General features: G+C 34.4%; 1 protein-coding gene across 7 annotated transcripts in view; it reads right to left on the reverse strand.

Annotated features, from left to right (window-relative positions):
- slc12a5a (solute carrier family 12 member 5a) overlaps positions 1-18,653 on the reverse strand; it is a 166,418-nt gene that overhangs the window by 20,740 nt on the left and 127,025 nt on the right. For all 7 annotated transcript variants that reach the window (XR_009271754.1, XM_058779524.1, XM_058779522.1 and 4 more), the window contains exons 4-8: positions 14,558-14,704; positions 6,697-6,751; positions 6,114-6,244; positions 1,795-2,042; positions 667-878 (exon numbers count right to left, since the gene is read on the reverse strand). Coding sequence is in view for 6 of the 7 variants with exons in the window: in XM_058779524.1 (XP_058635507.1) it covers positions 667-878; positions 1,795-2,042; positions 6,114-6,244; positions 6,697-6,751; positions 14,558-14,704 (793 nt within the window). In the remaining variant the exon portion in view is untranslated. The remainder of the gene's footprint in view (positions 1-666; positions 879-1,794; positions 2,043-6,113; positions 6,245-6,696; positions 6,752-14,557; positions 14,705-18,653) is intronic.

Below are 18,653 nucleotides of genomic sequence, written 5' to 3' on the forward strand. Positions count from 1 at the left end.
CAGTGAAGCTCGATTAAAATGTATTTTTGAAATTTTATACACCAAAATATATTTCAATTCATTTCAGGGGCAAGAAAATACATTTCTTGGACTGAAATATATGGAGGGCAAAATTTATGTTGAATTTGTTTGTTTTTTCCCAAAAATACATTTATACATTTATTAATTTTCAACAAAATACAAAAATGACCAAAAATACTTTGGTAGAAATTTACATAAATATATTTAAAAAAATATTTTAGCAAATATATTTTTGGCATTTTTTTGTATATTTTTTGTATATTATATATACTCAAACAAACAACAGGGAGGGGGGAACCAACAGACACACCATAACAATTTCAATTTCAATTTGCAGCAAAAAGGATGAAAATATTTTAAAATGTAATTTATTTCTGTGATCAAAGCTGAAATTCCTTCAGAAGATGTTCTAATATGCTGATTTGCTGCTCAAGAATAATTTCTTATTGTAATGAAAAGAGCATTTATTTGAATTTTTATTTGTAACATCACAAATGTCACTTTTAATCTATTTGAAATGCATTCTTGCAGAATAAAAGTGTTAATTTCTTTCTTTCTTTCTTTCCAAAAAACAACAAAAAAAAACATCTTACTGACACAAAAAACATAGTTATTACTATGATGTCTTTTTGTGGCTGTAATTACCGCGCAGAATGCCACTCATTACTCCGGGGATTCCCTGTATTTCTGTGATGTTGTTGTTGGTGAAATAGTTGTCACAGGTGGCGTTCAGGAACTCGGAGTCGCAGAAGAGCCGCCAGAGTTTGGTGGTGACCGTGGCGTTTTCTCTCTCGATGACCTTCGCGCACACATCGAAGCCTTTCCAAACCAGAGTCCGGTTTCCCAGCACACACACTCTGTGGAAATCATTTCAAACGTAATCATTTCTAAAGGACAAAAAAACAGCTTCAGTTAGATATTAGCGGTTGACCAGTATATGTTTTTCAGGGCCAATGCCGATTATTACAGATCAAGTTGACCGCTAGGGCTGCACGATTAATCGAATGCAATTGTCATGCATATCTTTCAGTGAAGCACGGTTCTGTGATCAGTAGCAAATCTTCATCCAAAGGCCAGAAGGCGTTCATGCGCTGAAACTCCAAATATGCAAGAAAGGTAATGCATGTCGTTCCAGGGTTGTGGCTAGAAGGGATATCTCTGCTGCAGTAAACTAACAATGAAGGCGTAAGTTTACTGACAATTTACACAAAACCGATTTCATAATTGCAGACCAATTTAATTGCACAATTATGAAATCGATGAAATCGTTCTGCGATTATGAAAGCAGTTTGCATAGCTTGTCAATGAACTATGGCTCTGTGTAGTAAATGCTGTTCCATCTGAACCCGCTTCTGTATACCATCGAGCCTTTCCCCGGCGAGTTTGAGTCGTTTATAACCTGCATTTTAAAAAAGCAACATGCGCCAAACATCTTTCCAAGCATTTAAGAACCTCTTGTCCCACAAAATACCACATTTAATTACATGTTTTTATTCCATCGTGCAGCCCTACCGACAACCGATATTTTGAACCGATATTTTTGTCCAGTGTAAAAATGAAAATTAATGTCAAAATTAAGAATAACAAAGGCTCTGACAATAACGTTCTTTAAATGCTTTTAAATTATATTATTGGCAAATCGGTTTAGAAAATGACCGATACGATAACCATACAAATTCTTAATATCGGCACCGATAATTGGCCAGGCCAATACTTGGTCGACCCCTATTAGATATATCTGATATATGTGATTGTAATATTTGAGGCACATACGGGAAGACCGGAGGCTCGAAGGCGGTTTTGATCACTCCGGCGTAGACGGCGAGGATCGAACAGATGACGCAGGCGAGGAAGACAAGCGCCAGCTTGTTCACGTACTTCACTCCTACAAACACCACAATGGCCATGAAGCTGAGCACCAGCGTGCCGTAAACACGCATGTTGTTCAGCATGGCGGATTCGGCCTCGGCTCCCTCCAGACCCTCCATCTTAAAAATAGCTGCTTGAGGTACAATGTACACCTGAGATAAATAAGGTGGAAGGAGGAAAAATTAATTAAAAGGATAAAAGGGAATCAAAAACAACAAAAATAATTAGGTCTGCCAATCAATATTCTGTGATAAAATCATTTTCCTCAGACTTTATGGACTTTCATGTTTAGGCATTCCGTTGACCTGCTGTCCTCATTACTTAAATTTTTGCTTCTTAAACTGCCTCTCTGAGAATAAATTACCCGTAAAAGTGTATTTCAAATTAAATTTTGTGTAATTTTAGCTAAAAACATCTGAAGCCATATGCCTTCTGCCATTTTAAATGTATATTACATTATAAATATATTCTGTAACTGCTTTTCTGACAAAAAATGATTCAGATCATCATTTCAATCCAAACAATATCCAAATGGACGATATTTGACATTAATCTTTCCAACAAGACTTAAAAGGTTATTGTTTTATTTTATATTTATTTTTTATGTTATATACTTGTTTATAACAGAATCTGAACAGTCAAATATAATAAAGAAACAAGATTGGGGAGGGTTAAAGGTGAGAATATCAGAAAAACAGTGTACAAATAATAAAAACAAACCTCATCAAACAAACAAGATGAATCTAAAAATAAGCAAAAAACTACAAAAAGAGCCAATGAATAGCAAACAGACAAAGAGGGACAAAATAACGAGAGATGAGTGAGATCCACAATGACAGAGGCAGTAAAACGGACTAGCGTGAGTTCTACAAGCGCTAATTGAACTAGTCAAGCATGGAATTAATACTGCAAATGGACTGCCATTAGTTCTTATTAGAGACCTGACCTAAATTATATTCAATGCCATAAACTTTTGGGCGCATATGCTCCGTTTCACCGCTCTAAGCACAATACATTGCATCATTCAGTAAGCTGTTTCATATTTTCCCCTTTATAAGAAGGATAAAAGTGAGAAATTATTGGGAATTTTACACAATCTGTCAAGATTATGTCTGGGTCATAATTCACCCCAAAAAATAAATATATGTTATATTGTTATATTCCACTTTAGAAAAAAAAAAACATCTCATCTCAACTTTTTTTTTTTTAAGGACATTTTCACATGACCCAGACATTTTTTTCAGAAGTTTCACCCTTTTTATGCCATTAAATAAATATTGTATAATATTAAATAAAAAATCGGTATGCCATATAAACCATAAAGACTTAAAACAATAATTTATATAATAAATTATATTATATAATCTTTTTCCACTTTAGGAAAAAACACCTCATCTAAATGATCTCTAAATTAAAATATGCTTTAAAAAATGTTCCTAAAAATGAATGAAAAACATATTCACATTACCGGATTTTTTTTAAATAAGATTCATCCATTTTTGCCATTAAATAAATATTATATAATATTAAATAAATATTATATTACATATTTATGATGATTATTAAATTTTTTTTTTCATCAACCGGTGGTGTTCCCTCAGGATTCAGTGCTCTTCATAGACTGTGATCTGCATGTGGGAAGCAAATAAGTGCTGTTCAATTGCTGAAACACACACATATGATCAGCTAGTCGCTATGGTGACCTGTTCATTTTTATAATATCTGCTGGGTTACACAATATGGTTTTAATCTCAAAGCGCCTGCTCACTTTAAATAGACGTCTTAGTGTCCTTCTGAACCGTAGGCTGGATAAAACTCTCGCTCAAATCAGCACGTCGCAGACCTGCCGATCTCTGAGCGTGGGGAAGATTTTACATGGACAATGGGAGCTAAGCCTATGTTCTCTCGGAAGACAGAATTAACCCACAAGTCAGACACACTGGAGCCCCCGACCAGCAATGCAATATGAAATATATGAGCAGCTGAGAACACGTGTATTAAAACACGAGATGAGGGAAGCTCGAAGGACACACTAGCGGCGCAATTAAACGCAGAGTCTGCATAATTATTTAATTACTCGCTCTAAGAGGAGGGGAGGAAAGGAGGACGAGAGAGAGAGATACAATGAAAGACTGATGAACAAGACGAAATGAAATCATCTTTTTTAAATGCATCTAGATGTATGATTTCAGTATTTTTGCGTAACATCCTGACTACTGTGATGTCTTGATCAAGTTGATTTTTAAAGGCAGTTTAGAATGGGTCCTTCGCTGCCAGTGACGTTGTGTGCGTGCATTTAAAGAATAAAAGTCTTTTGATCAAATTATTTCAGTTCAGCCTCATGTCATTCCAAATCCATATTTAGACTTTGCTTCTCTCATGGAGAACAAAAAGAGAAGTTTAGCTGAATGTTCATACTGCACAAAATTATACAGTGACCAGTGCACCAACAAGATCTCAAAAAGCATTAAAAAAGTAGTCCATACAACTTATGCTTTATATTAAAATGTTTTCTGAAGCCATGCAAGAGTTGTGAGAGAAACAGATTGAAATTCTGAGCCCTTATTCAGGTTCAAGTACCCTTTCATCAAGATCAAACCAGAAATGTGTTCTTTTTAAAGCGAGTCAGTTTTGTTTCCCATCGACTTGAATTGTATTTTTTTTGTCCATGCAATGGAAGTAAATGGGAATCAAAACAGTTTGGGTTTCCAACATTCTTCAAAATATTATTTTATTAACTTTAAGATTAATAAATGCTGTGTAAAAGTATTGTTCACGTTAACTAATATAGTTTAAGGTTAACAAATGAAACCTTATTGTAAATTGTTATTAAACATGCCATATAGGCTATAACAAAACAAAATCATAATCTTTAAAGTACTGCATGTTCTGTGATGCACCAAGTTTTAATATGCAGAAGCATGAATGAGATTTGACAGCTACACAAGAGGGTAAGTTGGTTGGACTACTTTTTATGATGCTTCATTTATTCACTTTATTTCATGGTGCTCCTGAACACAGCATGCATTCATTGTACAAAAAAGTGCAGTGTGAACATTCAAATTTGTTTTTCATTTGGTTTATGCAGGTACAGTGACATGAGAATGAGTAATTGACAGGATTTGCCGAATTATTACTTTATTCTTGTTTATATCTAAAATTGGATACATGACAATTATGTGTTCATGCAAGAATCAACTGCTAGGACTAAAACTATTCACAACTGTTGATCATTTGTAAACCTGGACTACAAAATCAGTCTTAAGTGTCAATTTTTCGAAATTGAGATTTATACATCATCTGAAAGCTGAATAAATAAGCTTTCCATTGATGTATGGTTTGTTAGGATCGGACAATATTTGGCTGAGATACAACTATTTGAAAATCTGGAATCTGAGGGTGCAGATATCTAAATATTGAGAAAATCGCCTTTAAAGTTGTCCAAATGAAGTTCTTAGCAATGCATATTACTAATCAAAAATTAAGTTTTGATACATTTACGGTAAGAAATTTACAAAATATCTTCATGGAACATGATCTTTACTTAATATCCTAATGATTTTTGGCTTAAAAAAAAATGGATAATTTTGACCCACACAATGTATTTTTGGCTATTGCTACAAATACACCCCAGCGACTTAAGACTGGTTTTGTGCTCCAGGGTCACATTTATCATTGCTTTGGCAAAAAATGCATTCAATGACTGCATCTATCTGTTATTAGACTGCATCTAATAACATCAATTCTTTTCTCATTAGGACACAACCAAAAGAAAGAAAAAAACAACAACAACAACAATAAAAACTTAAGTTTAAAACAGAATACAAACTAAGACAGAAATGTGCAACTTTTAAAAAAAAATTTTAATCTTAAAATCTTTATCTTAAAAAAGATTAAGTCTTAAAAAAGCGTCAGTCTTGCATTTCATCTATACAAAAAGATAAACTTAAGAATAATTTTGTACTGTAGTGCAAACATGAACCACGTCACAAATAGTGCAGTGATTTCTTACATTTGTATAAATTTTGCAAAAGAAAACAATGTGTAATGCTACTTCTTGTAGGTCATTATTTCGCAAAGTGCATTTGTTTGAGACATGCATGAAGTGTTTTGGCACTAAGTGCATTTTTAATATGACATGCACTGCGGTGCCAGGCTAAAACTTGGTTATGAGAGCTGTGTGAAGAGACACGCTCATAAAGCACAGAGGTTGTTGATCTCACCAGCAGGATCTCGATGCAGCCCAGGATGTACATGGCTCCAGCGAAGGTGGTGCCCAAGTAGAAGCAGATGCCTACAGCTCCACCGAACTCAGGGCCCAGAGAGCGAGAGATCATGTAATAGGAGCCTCCAGCTGTTGATGCAAACAGAAAACCCTTTCAGGAAACTTGCATTTGAGGAAGTGACGATCTGCTGGGATATTACCAAAGCATCCTGATGTTGACGGCTCAGAAAAATAGCACAATACAACCCACAATTACAACTTCCTGTTTCTTGGAAAATATTAAGCATGCTTATAGAGAGGCTTTTTAGCACTATAGAGATAATAGCAGCTTATTACCGATGAACAACGGACAGGGAACCGAACCCGGCAATTTCATCTCACCTCTGCTCTCCTCCAATCAGGAGATGAGATCGAAGCGGTCATTAGGACAGGACACGCTCGGCCAATTATGAATACATAAATACAGCTTTGAGGATATTGCTGTCTGCTCATTGCTTGGAGTTATTGTTGCTACGGTGACCGCTTCCTGTTGCCAAGACGACCCACATGCACATGTTAAGCTCAAGCAGGGGCTCGCTTACCTGGCACGACGCCGTTTGTGGCGATGGCACTCATGGAGATGGCAGTGAGCATCGTCTAGAAGAAAACACAAAGAAGGAGAGAAAACAAGTGGATTAGGCGAATATTTTAAATGCATTAGATATATAATAATGCCAGGATGATACATCCATTTCTAACAACAGCATCTAACTACCAACAAACATTTGATTATGACACTAGAAAATCATGCATCATGATTTTTGAGTTTGTAAACAAAATAACGACAAGAAAATGTTTTGTTCTCAATAGTAAAAACAAACATTCTGATTCATGAGCAAATGATTCCTATGAATCTTTTAAGGGAGTCATTCAAAAAGACCGTGATAGTTTCGTTTGAATCAGTCTGATGAATCCTTCACTAAATTAACTAAGAATCAACATCTGTTTCACCTACTGAAGTGTAGGTTTCATTACTACCAAAAAGATAGATTCCCATGAACAGGTTCTTTAAAATGAATCATACAAAAAGACTTACAGAAGTTATCAGTTTGAATAACTCTGATGAATCCTTTACTAAATTACCTAACGACTCTGATTGATCCAATATTGATCCAGACTTGCGGAACTGTAGGTTGACATTGGATGGATGGATGGATGGATAGATAGAACAGCAAAGCAGGAGACTGGGAAAGCAGAAGATCTATAGTTGTGTCAGATCGCCTTGATTAAAGCAATTTAGTAGAACTGAAAGTACCAGAATAAATCTGATCTCGTTTGAAAGCTCCTCTGTCTCCTTAAAGGACGAGATGTCTCTTTATATTGCTGCACTGAGCCAAAGCAATTGTAAAACGTCCTGGAGATTAAAGCCTTCTTTAAATCAGCACCAAACTGTCTCCAGAAATGCAAATGCATTTATTTTGGAGGAAAGGGAAAGAGCTCATGCTGTCAGACTGACGCTTCTTTAGAAAGTGACATGCAACATACAGACAGAAACAAATAAGTATTTAAATTAAAAGAAAAAGAGAAAGATTCTACTCTGTATTTCTAGGTGGAAGATGAATCTGCTTTTTTGTGTTTCTCATTATTTGCCTAAAAACACCATTTAAACCGTGATAAAATCACTGTCACACACACGACGTCTCGTGGCTGAAAATGTGAACACATACATCACTGTCAGTGAGACGTGACAGACGCATACACATGAATACAAAACCGTGCAAATCAAAATCATTTCCTACGCACTGTGTGAATGATTTCTCCTACACAGAAACTTTAAATGGAGAGCAACTAAAGACTTCTTCTGAAGTCTCCTCCTTCTCAGATGTTTCTCCTCAGAAAAACACCCCAGTAATCTCAGGAGAAACATCTGAGACAAAGTCCATGAGCTGTGAAAGAGCAACCTTTGAACAATACATTCTGAGAGGATTCAAGTGTTTCAGTTCATTAGGCTTTAATCAGTGTATAATCAGCAGTTTTCTCTCTCAGACGGGTTTGATAAGACACTAATTGAGACTAAGTGTTTTATCTTGACTATAACCAAGACCCATGTGAGATCGGGTCCATTTCCACCCACACACACACACACACACACACGTCCAATGGCAATTCAGAAACGCTCTTCATATCATCACAGAACTCCATATGCTAATCACATGCTGGCTGCAGCCTCTGATTGGACGATGTAGGGCACCGGCTGCTTGAACTAGTTTTCCCAGCCAATCACACCATCTGCCTTCAGCAGAGTGAGCCAATAATATGAGACAGATACTATGACAACCAACCCAAAGGCTTAGAGAAACAATTGTAAATTAAATAAATGGCCCATTTTCTGACAGATTACATATTGTGTAGCTGACATTTACTGAGGGATTCATGACACAGAGTCATTGTTTAATTCTGCAGTATTTTTGGTCCCACTTTATATTAGGTGGCCTTAACTACTATGTACTTACATTTAAATTAATAATTTGGTACAATGCACTTATTGTGTACATACATGTATTTACATATATGTAGTTACATCTGTAATTAATTTCTGTAATTACATTTATAATTACACTGTTGACCCATCCCTTACACCTTAACCCACAATTAAACCAGACCACCAAACCTGTCCCTAACCTTACCTGTATCCCACCGCAATAGCAGCAAGTGTTTTGCAATACAATATGAACACAATAAGTACATTGTACTTATTTTTTTGATGTAAGTACATAGTAGTTAAGGCCACCTAATATAAAGTGTAACCCAAACTTTTGTATAAATCACTCAATTCAGTGAAATGCAGTAATTTACATAACAACGTTTAACAAAAAATTTACATTTCAGTCAGAATTTTGTTCTGCTTTTTTCATAAATAAGGCCCACTGCCTTTTAAAATTCAAATGTAATAAAATGAACAATTCACGTCAGGCTGCAATTAAAAAATTCAAACAAAAATAAACTAATTACACTTTTTAAATGTGTGAGGTGCACATAGACTGTTTAAAAGATCAAGATTTTTTAACGTTTATGTTTACCAAGGCTGCATTTATTTGACCAAAAATACAGTAAAAACAGTAATAATGTGAAATATTATTATAATTATGAATTTTATTATGAATATATTGTAAAATGTAATTTATTGCTGTGATCAAAGCTGAATTTTCAGCATCATTACTCACACGATCCTTCAGAAATCAAATATGCTGATTTGCTGCTCAAGAAATATTTCTGACTATTATCAGTGTTGAAAACAGTTGCGCTGCCTCATATTTTTATGAAAACTGCAATACATTTTATTTTTCAGGATGAATAGAAAGTTCAAAAGAACCCCATTTATTTGAAACAGAAACCTTGTAACATTATAGATGTCTTTACTGTCACTTTTGATCAATTTAATGCATCCTTGCTGAATAAAAGCACTAATTTCCTTAAAAAACTTTTAAAATGGTACTGTACACACACACTTTATTTATTTGTCAGCAAGTATCTTAATTCAGGTATGTGTCTCCTCACTGGTGCCGGCGATATTTGGCCTCTCGAGAGAATAAATTGACATAATCAAATGACACATCAGAAAATGAATTTAATACAGCTGAGCTCAGAAAACAGAAGTGAAGAATAAAGATGGAGAAGCACATCTTCCTTTTGCGCAAGGATCTGAGTGTGCAACCTCATAATGGCTGTAAATGTATGCATAATCAACATTCCTCTCATTTTGGCTGCCATTTTTTGGAGCTTGAGCAATGCATTCTGGGATTGACTTGCCTGCCTTAGAATTCGGCCAACTCTCATTAGGATTTTGACCGGAGCCACTGTCTCAGTGTTAAGTGTTAATTTGATTACATCTACATCACTGAATACACAACAGTCAACTCATATTCATGCATAAATGCATTCCCACAAATAATTTGATCATTTCACAACCGTCACGATCCATAAATAACCAAAGCGCTCTCTGTCATCCGCCTGTCAATATTTCTGTGCCTGCCGACTTTTTGAAAGTGGATCAATGCTGTTGTTTGTGTCCTTTAATGATTCATTTCTGCATTTCTAACGGCTTCAGTCTGTCTTAAAGAGGCGAGCGTCTCCATCTCTGTAATGCATGAAAGAATCAGCGTTCTCTCCTCCTCTCCATCTGTTGCCATGAGAGACCGAACGCGATGAAAAGCAAGCGACGGCCGCCTGGCAATGAGCTGGTAATTTCAGATGACATCGATAGCGTCTCGCTACTTCTAATTATGATGCATATATGCGCTCATTCAGAGAGCGCAGGCGGATGTTGAGGTGTCGCTTGCACCACCCTGGACCGCTGTCGATTCTGCTGACGGTGTGGACGGCCAGAAAAATCACACACACAGTTTCTAAGGCGTTTGCTCAGATGGGCTGGAAGTCAGCGAGATGCACGAGGCAAACGTCATCTAGCCTCATCTGCAGAAACGTCTCTGAGGCCGCTTTAACCTCGATTTGAAGGATTCTGTAAAGCCTTCATTATCTTTGAGCATCTCTAAAGGCTGTGGCTTTTCACATAATGTGCCTGGGTTTTAAATGAGAAAACCTCTGGGTTTAATGTATGCATTAAATTAATGTTGCTGTCAATTAAACTGCCTGTTGGCTTTTATGATTTTCAACATGTTAAGAGTGAATCTCACTAAACCTGCAACCTAGTAGCAAAAGCGTTATTAACTAAAATTAGTAAACATTTTATTAATTGAAATAAAGATGAAATGGAATAAAATACATATATTAGATTGAAAGCATAATAATAAACATGAAATTTGAAGTCGAAACAGTAAACTGAAATAAAAAAATAAAATTTATGTAGAATAAAAAATGACATAAAAATGACTAAAAATTTAACTAAAATAAAAAACTGAAAATATAAAAGTGAAAAGTAATTCAAAATATTAATAAAAGAAAGAAACTAATTACTATATTAATTACGTTTTGCAAACAAAAATTAAGCCTAATTTTAAGACCATTAAGATGTTTTTATTCATGCAAACGTAGCCCATTTCCACCTCATTACTGTTTTAATTGCTGTGAAATTGTGATTAAATAATTAAAATTATAATGTATTTGAAGATTGTATTAATTTGTTTACTAATTTTTTTTATAATTTTTCAAAAATCATGTATTTTGTATTATGTTATCATGTTTTTATTGTGTTTTATTGTGTTAGTTAGCTAGTATTTTTTTTGTTATTTTTTACCTAATCACAATAACCCAACTGCAGTTTGATTGAGATTAATTGGAATGCACAAAGAAAAAAACATGATTTTTGAAAATTGTTAAAAATGAGTTATCTGTTTTTGCAAATGCACTGCAATTAATTGATGCTTATTAAAACATATTCACTGACAATTAATTTGCTTCCTTTGAACAATTACCACAATTAAAATGAAAATAATGCTAATCTAATGAGAGTCCTCCATATATAAACACTCAAAAGTAAAACACTTGGAAAAATTACACAATGAAAAAAACTGCGAGGAAACATGCTTAATTGTCACGAAAATATATCTATATAATAGGCCTATATATCTGATCAATCTTGTTTGTTTTTTTCCATTCAGCTATTTTTGTATTCTGTGCTCCAAACACACTTGAGGCTGTGAAATCCTTCAAAACAAGGCTAAAAATGTCACTAGAGCAACTAGAGAGACACAAGAAAAGAAAGATGGCCTAAAATGACTTCTGACTCCACAGGCTGTTCTAGAATCAGTTTGTGCGCACGCAAAATGAGATGCTAATACTATCAAAATAAAAACTTAACAACACAAGAAAATAGTGTTTGCAACATTTTGAAATAAACATATTCTTCTCCACGCTTGACATCAAATGTAGAGAGATTGATGCACATTCTATAAGCATCACTAAAACAGTTTCCATCAGCTTAACTGCTGTCAGCTTATTAGACATAATCAGAAAACACTACACAGTGTGTACTCACATAAAACAGCATGCTGACCTAAAAACCAGCAGCATTTGTTTAGCGATCACCTGTGGCACGACGACATATAGACGATGTGCTTTTAGCTGCAGTATTTTTGTCTGAAAGCATCCAGATGGTTTATAAATGGATGTGCTGTGTTGTTGAGATCTCTGTTTGGCTGCATCTGTAGCGAATTAAACTACAACACACCAGAGTGACACAAGAGCTTCTCTACTAACAGCTGGAGTGGATTTCCTGATGGATCGAAATGTGGAGATGCTGCGTTCTTTATAGGGATGAAAACAAGTGCACTCAAGAGATACTTTACATTTCTTATGAGTCAAAGAAAAAATAAGAGGCAATGGCTGCGTTTTAATGGGAATAATGCATAATGCACAGTATATACTGTACGCTGATTACCATTTTCTTAAAATAGCATGTTCAGCATGATGCATTATGTAACTACAGGCAGTAAAACCAGTAATATGACAACGTTGAATGTTTAATCAAGCAAATAGTGTTCAGTTATCATTTTTGAAATAAAATGGATGGATATATATATATATATATATATATATATGATTCAATGTAGCATTGCATCACTTTCTCAGCAATAGATGCTCTGCAGTGAATGGGTGCCGTCAGAATGAGAGTCCAAACAGCTGATAAAAACATCACAATAATCCACACCACTCCAGTCCATCAGTTAACATCTAGTGAAGCCAAAAGCTGTGTGTTTGTAAGAAACAAGTCCATCCTTAAGACATTTTTAACTTCAAACCATAATTTCTGGCCAAAATATGAGACCATTTTCCATAATAGCACTTCCTCCAGTGAAAATGTTCATATCCTGTTGTCTCTCACATCAAAATCCACCCACCCACATATTTCTTTAGAACTGGTTTTTGGACTGTTTTCACTTGTAAACAGTGCTTGATCTGTGCATATTTCTCTCCTGATTCAGATGAGATGACTTTTTCTCACTGGTGAAAGCAATATTATGGATAGGAATGAAAGGTTTGAGGTTAAAAACGTCTTTATGGATTTGTTTCTCACAAACACACAGCTTTTGGCTTCACAAGACATTAATCGATGGACTGGAGTGGTGTGGATTACTTGAGGTTTATTGTGATGTTTTTATCAGCACCCATTCACTGCAGAGGATCCATTGCTGAGCAAGTGATGGAAAGACACATTTCTCCAAATCTCATGAAGAAACAAACTCATTTACATCCTGGATGGACTGAGGGCGAGTAAGTTTTCAGCAAATTTTCTTTTTTGGGTGAAATATTCCATTAAGAACCGCAGGTGATTTAACCTCAGTGTGGTTGTGCATAAATTGTGTGGTTGTGCATCTCACTCTACGAGAGTAGTACTGTAGTATGCTATTCCAAACTCAATCACACCATGTGTATGTATGAGAGCGAATGAAAGAGAGATGAAGAAATAGAAAAGAGTGAATTCCTGAGCTCATGATAAAAATAGCACTTCCACGACCACGGGCGCTGGAGAATCTAGGTTGCACATGCAAACATACACATCACATTAAAGAGCATGCATGCTGAAGTGCATGCTTGCTCGGTGACACGTACATATGTGCAGCAGGAGGCCTGGATTCGGCTGAAACACATGCATGTTAATCAGTGGGTCTTTGAGAATGTGATGGCATGCAAATGTGGGACATGCAAATTCAAAATCAACGGAAATTAGATGCTTGCATCAGCTGTGTGCATGTGGAAGTATGATGTCTTTATTATTCACTGTAAATGCAATTATTCCTAAAGGCTGAAAATATTCAGATATAAGGTGAATCTCACTAAATCTCACATTAAGAACAATGCAATCCAGAATCAAAAGCAGTATTGTTATTGTTAACTAAAATTAAAAGTATTAAAAAATGTTTGATAAACCTGAAACAAAATATAAATATAAATATTAGATGAGAAAAAAAAATAAACAAATATGTAAACAAACCAAAATTCAAAAATAAGTATGTTGAAGTACTAAACACTGAAATAAAACTAAAAATTACTAACTAAAATTACTAACTAATACTGAAAAAACAAAACTATTTAGAAATATTCAAAAAACTAATAAAAACTACAAATTGACGCATAAAATAATTATTATGCATAACAATTAATATCGTATGCAATAAGTTTAAGTTGAAATTACTAACTGAAAATAAAACTGGAAAAAATTAACTATTTAGAAATTAAACTTTTTAGGGAAAAAAATAAAAAAACTAATAAAAATGAAAAAAAATGGCCACATAACAAAATTACTAAAAATTAAAACCAAAATTAAAACTAAAAGCTAATTCAAAATATTAATAAAAATGAATAACTAATTACTATATTAATTATGATTTGCAAAACAAAAATGAACCTTAATTGTAATACCATTAAGATGTTTCAAATTGTGACATTTTCATAAAGGTAAGTCCATTTTCATCTCAGATTTCTATTGCATGGTGTGTGACTGACCGTGGAGCAGCACATGAGCACGATGATGAAGGCCTCGATGACGCCGCCGATGCCCACCATCCAGGTCATCCTGAGAAACAGAATCACACCCAGGATGTTCTGCAGGCAGGGCAGGTAGACACCCATCAGCGTTCCCATCCGCGGAGCCTGTCGAGACACACACACACACACAGCAGTCTGTTAGTACAACATCAATATCTGATTAGACCTGTTCTGCTTATCAGGTTCATGTTTTCATTTCATTGTTCAGCAAACATAACACATGTTCTGTTCTCTCAACTGTAAAAACAATAATGCAACTGTTGATGTTCTGATGAACAGAGAGAGAATCCATGGAAAACCTGGAAATATTATGTAATATAAAACTTGATTTCCAAGCCAGGATAATTAATATTAATGCATAACAATAAAGTCATATAGAAATGTATACAGTCTGAATAGATCTTATGTTGTGCTCAGCTCTAAAAGATTTAATGGGCTCTTTTTAAGTGCAATCTCAATAAAATTATTTTTAAAAACCCTTGTCCTGTGATCACAAATTATGGAAATGGGAAGTCATTGGTCAAGAGGTCTGTGAACACTGTAAATCTCCTGTGCTCCAGACACGAATGCGATTGTGTGCTGTTACTTTACTGAGTCATTAGACGTGCCTTTCACCTGCTGGACAATAAAACAGGGAAGTGGAGTCACAACTAAAAATTTTCAGAATTCAGAACACCCTAGCATCCATGCAGAATGCTAGCATCATGGCTGAGTTTTGCATGAGCAAACACCACTCACATTTAATTCAGAAAAAAGTAAATATCCAGTTTTTTTATATGATATTTTACAACATCTTAATGAGTCACATACTGTGAAAAAGCAGCAGAGCAGATTAAACCCTGTGATCAACACCACTGTAAATCATGACCCTCCTCTTCGCCAACAAACACTTACTATCATTGTGTTTGCTGTTCGCTTCAAGGGCTTTCAAAGATCAGTAAGAGCCAATGTGATATTCAGAGAGAAAGTGAGTGTGTGTGTGTGTGTGTGTGTGGTCCGTAATTACTAACACACAGTGAGTAAAGGTCTGATAAATGGTGAGTGTGTGTGTCCATCCACACAGCATCCAAAAACACTCAAATACGTCCCGTCCCCGTTCAAGGACATCGTCAATAAAATGCAATTATCCCAGCGACCAAAAAAGGTCAGACAGGCAAAGTCGGCACACCAGGCTGGACGGACCCACAGCGGACAACAGCGCTGTAAGGTACAGGACAACTGCACACACACACACACACACACACACACACACACACAGACACACAGACACACAGACACACAAGACACACAAGACACACACACACACACACACACACACACTCTCTCTCTCAAGGGCCGGTGAAAGCACTTTTCAATTCACACAGTTGATTAAATGTGAACTAATGGGTGTTTGAGTGAATCCCACGTGACTCTTTGGAGTTCAGACCTGAAAACATGCACTGAATAACTGAACAGTGTTCACAAACTCACCGTACTGTAGCTACCATAAGAACAGTGTGCTGTGCCAGGCTGTTGATATGTGGTCGCTAAGGTGCTCTGGGTGGTTGCTAGGTGGTTTTTGGTCCCTAAATGACTCAGATCCATTCTTCAAGTGTGTGTCTATGGGATTTTTTTGCAGTGGTTTTATCATCCAGCTGCTAAAAATCATAAGACTGAAGGCAAAATTGCATAAAATGTCCACGCATTATTCAAAAATAACATTATACTGTATTCTTAACAATAGCTACAGTAAACTTGAATAGAAAAATTTGGAGAAATTCCATGGGAAAAATTGAGTGAAAAACTGTAAAAAATATTTTTTTTATAGAAATAAATAAATAAATAAATTTAAAGTAACTATCTAATAAATTTGATTAACATACATAAAATATGATTTACACAAATAAGCAATAAATTAATGAACTTGATTAAAATAAATAAATAAATGAATAAATAAATGACTTTAAATAAATTATAAATAAATATTTGATCAAAATAAATAAATGAAAACAAATATTGATTCAGTGATTAAAGCACAATTAAATAAAATTGTATTTAAATAAACAAACAAATGCATTTAAATTAATAAATTGATAAAACTGAATAAATAAAATTTGATTTAAGTAAATAATAAATACTAACAAATAGTAATAGATCGTAATAATAATAAATATAAATGCATCTAACAGAACAATACTATTATGAGTAGGAAAAAACAATGATGTAACATAATATAAACTAAATATTTTACAAATAATATATTATACATATTTATAATATTATTTTTTTCACAGTATTAATTAAGTCTTTTACACATGAAAATATATAGCTGCCTTTTAAATTGATCATATTTGGGGGTTGGTGGCATCTAAAAGATTTTAAAAACCTGATATAGCCTATTGCATTTGTAAAATAATAAATAAATAAATAAATCAACAAGTAAATAAACAGAATTATCCATAATCATAAGAAAACACACACACACACACACACACACAAACACACACAGCTATTGCAGCAAGTAATATAGAACATTAGCATTAACTATCAAAAAAGTACTTCTTTTTGAACATGTTAATCTTTGAAATTCTTTAGAATACCATGTTAATACCATGGTACAGATATATGGACATTCAACTGAGCACACAAGTGTTTATATCTGCTATTTTATAGTGCTGTTGAATATGACTCATCCAATCAGAATCTACAGCCAGAACTATATGTTTTATAAATTAGAGTTAATTACAGTAATTGTCGTTAACTATTATATTTGGGAGACAATCTGACATGCTGAAAGGAGCAAAGACAATGAGAACCGCAGAAAGAGAAGATGCTTCCCTCCGGCATATTTTTTAACCTTCATAACAGACTGAGAATAGGGCCCTTCAGATGGGAAACACACACACACACACACACACACACACACTCACACCAGAACAAGTCATCCGTACGCTCGAAGCGACAGCAGATGGCAAACTGGGAAACAAGACTTTTAATTTAATTAACCTGAAATAAATAAGAAGGACTGAATAATGCATGCCGTTAAATTCAATATCAGCCATGCAAATGTGCAATTCTGTGTGGGATAATTTGATTTCTGAAGCAAGGATTAATTTCAGTATTAATGTAATCTAATATAATGTGGCTTTATGCATCACGTCAAAACAACGGCAATAATTACATACGACAATAAGGTCCTAAATTAAGTGAACCTCACACACCTGAAAAACATATGTGCAAGTATTAAAAATTATGTTTTTTATGAAATCTGTATAACACATAATAAAATAATTTTTAAATCATTTTTAATAATAATTTTTTAATTTTTTAATTTAATTATAAAATAATTAAATGAATAATAATTAAATAAATCATTTAATAATAATAATAATAATTTTTCATAAATAATAGTAACCTTATAATGCATTTCAACACATGCATAAAGTTATATCTTTAAAGAATATAATGCATAATTAATTTATAGAGTTCTGATGCATTATATAATTTAAAGATATAACCATGGATAAGTATGTATTATATTGCATCATAAAAGTGGTTACAGGTACTTAGGAGAGCAAAACCGATTATAAGGCATTATGAATATCTTTACAAAACGTTTCATATAAAGTGTTACTAAACTAAGTTTTAGTAATCTACACCAAATGCAAACAGTATATTGTATAGAGGAGGCAAACAGAACACACTGATATCTTCTACAGTCAGTTATGATTAATTTGGTTACTGTTCTCAGACAGACTCCGATCAATATCCACAGACACTTGAACAAACTACAGATCAAAGCGACTACGGTTTGAAGCACATCTCTGGACCAACTCTAAAACTCTAACTCTGCCCCTTGAGGTTCCTTACCACCACAATAACATTAGTTATAACATATTGGGATGCCACTCGCAATGTGTCGGCCAAGCATTAAGCATTTATAAGTTTGTTTTTGCCTTTAAAAACCATTTTAAGTGCACACCTCATCTTAGTGTGTAGTACTACAGACAAAGAGCTGCTGGCAACTTCTAAACTACTTCTCTTCTACTAAACATTTTATTTTTATGATTTAACA

This window comes from Onychostoma macrolepis, chromosome 06 (assembly GCF_012432095.1).
Source record: "Onychostoma macrolepis isolate SWU-2019 chromosome 06, ASM1243209v1, whole genome shotgun sequence".
In the NCBI taxonomy this organism is placed as follows: domain Eukaryota; kingdom Metazoa; phylum Chordata; class Actinopteri; order Cypriniformes; family Cyprinidae; genus Onychostoma; species Onychostoma macrolepis.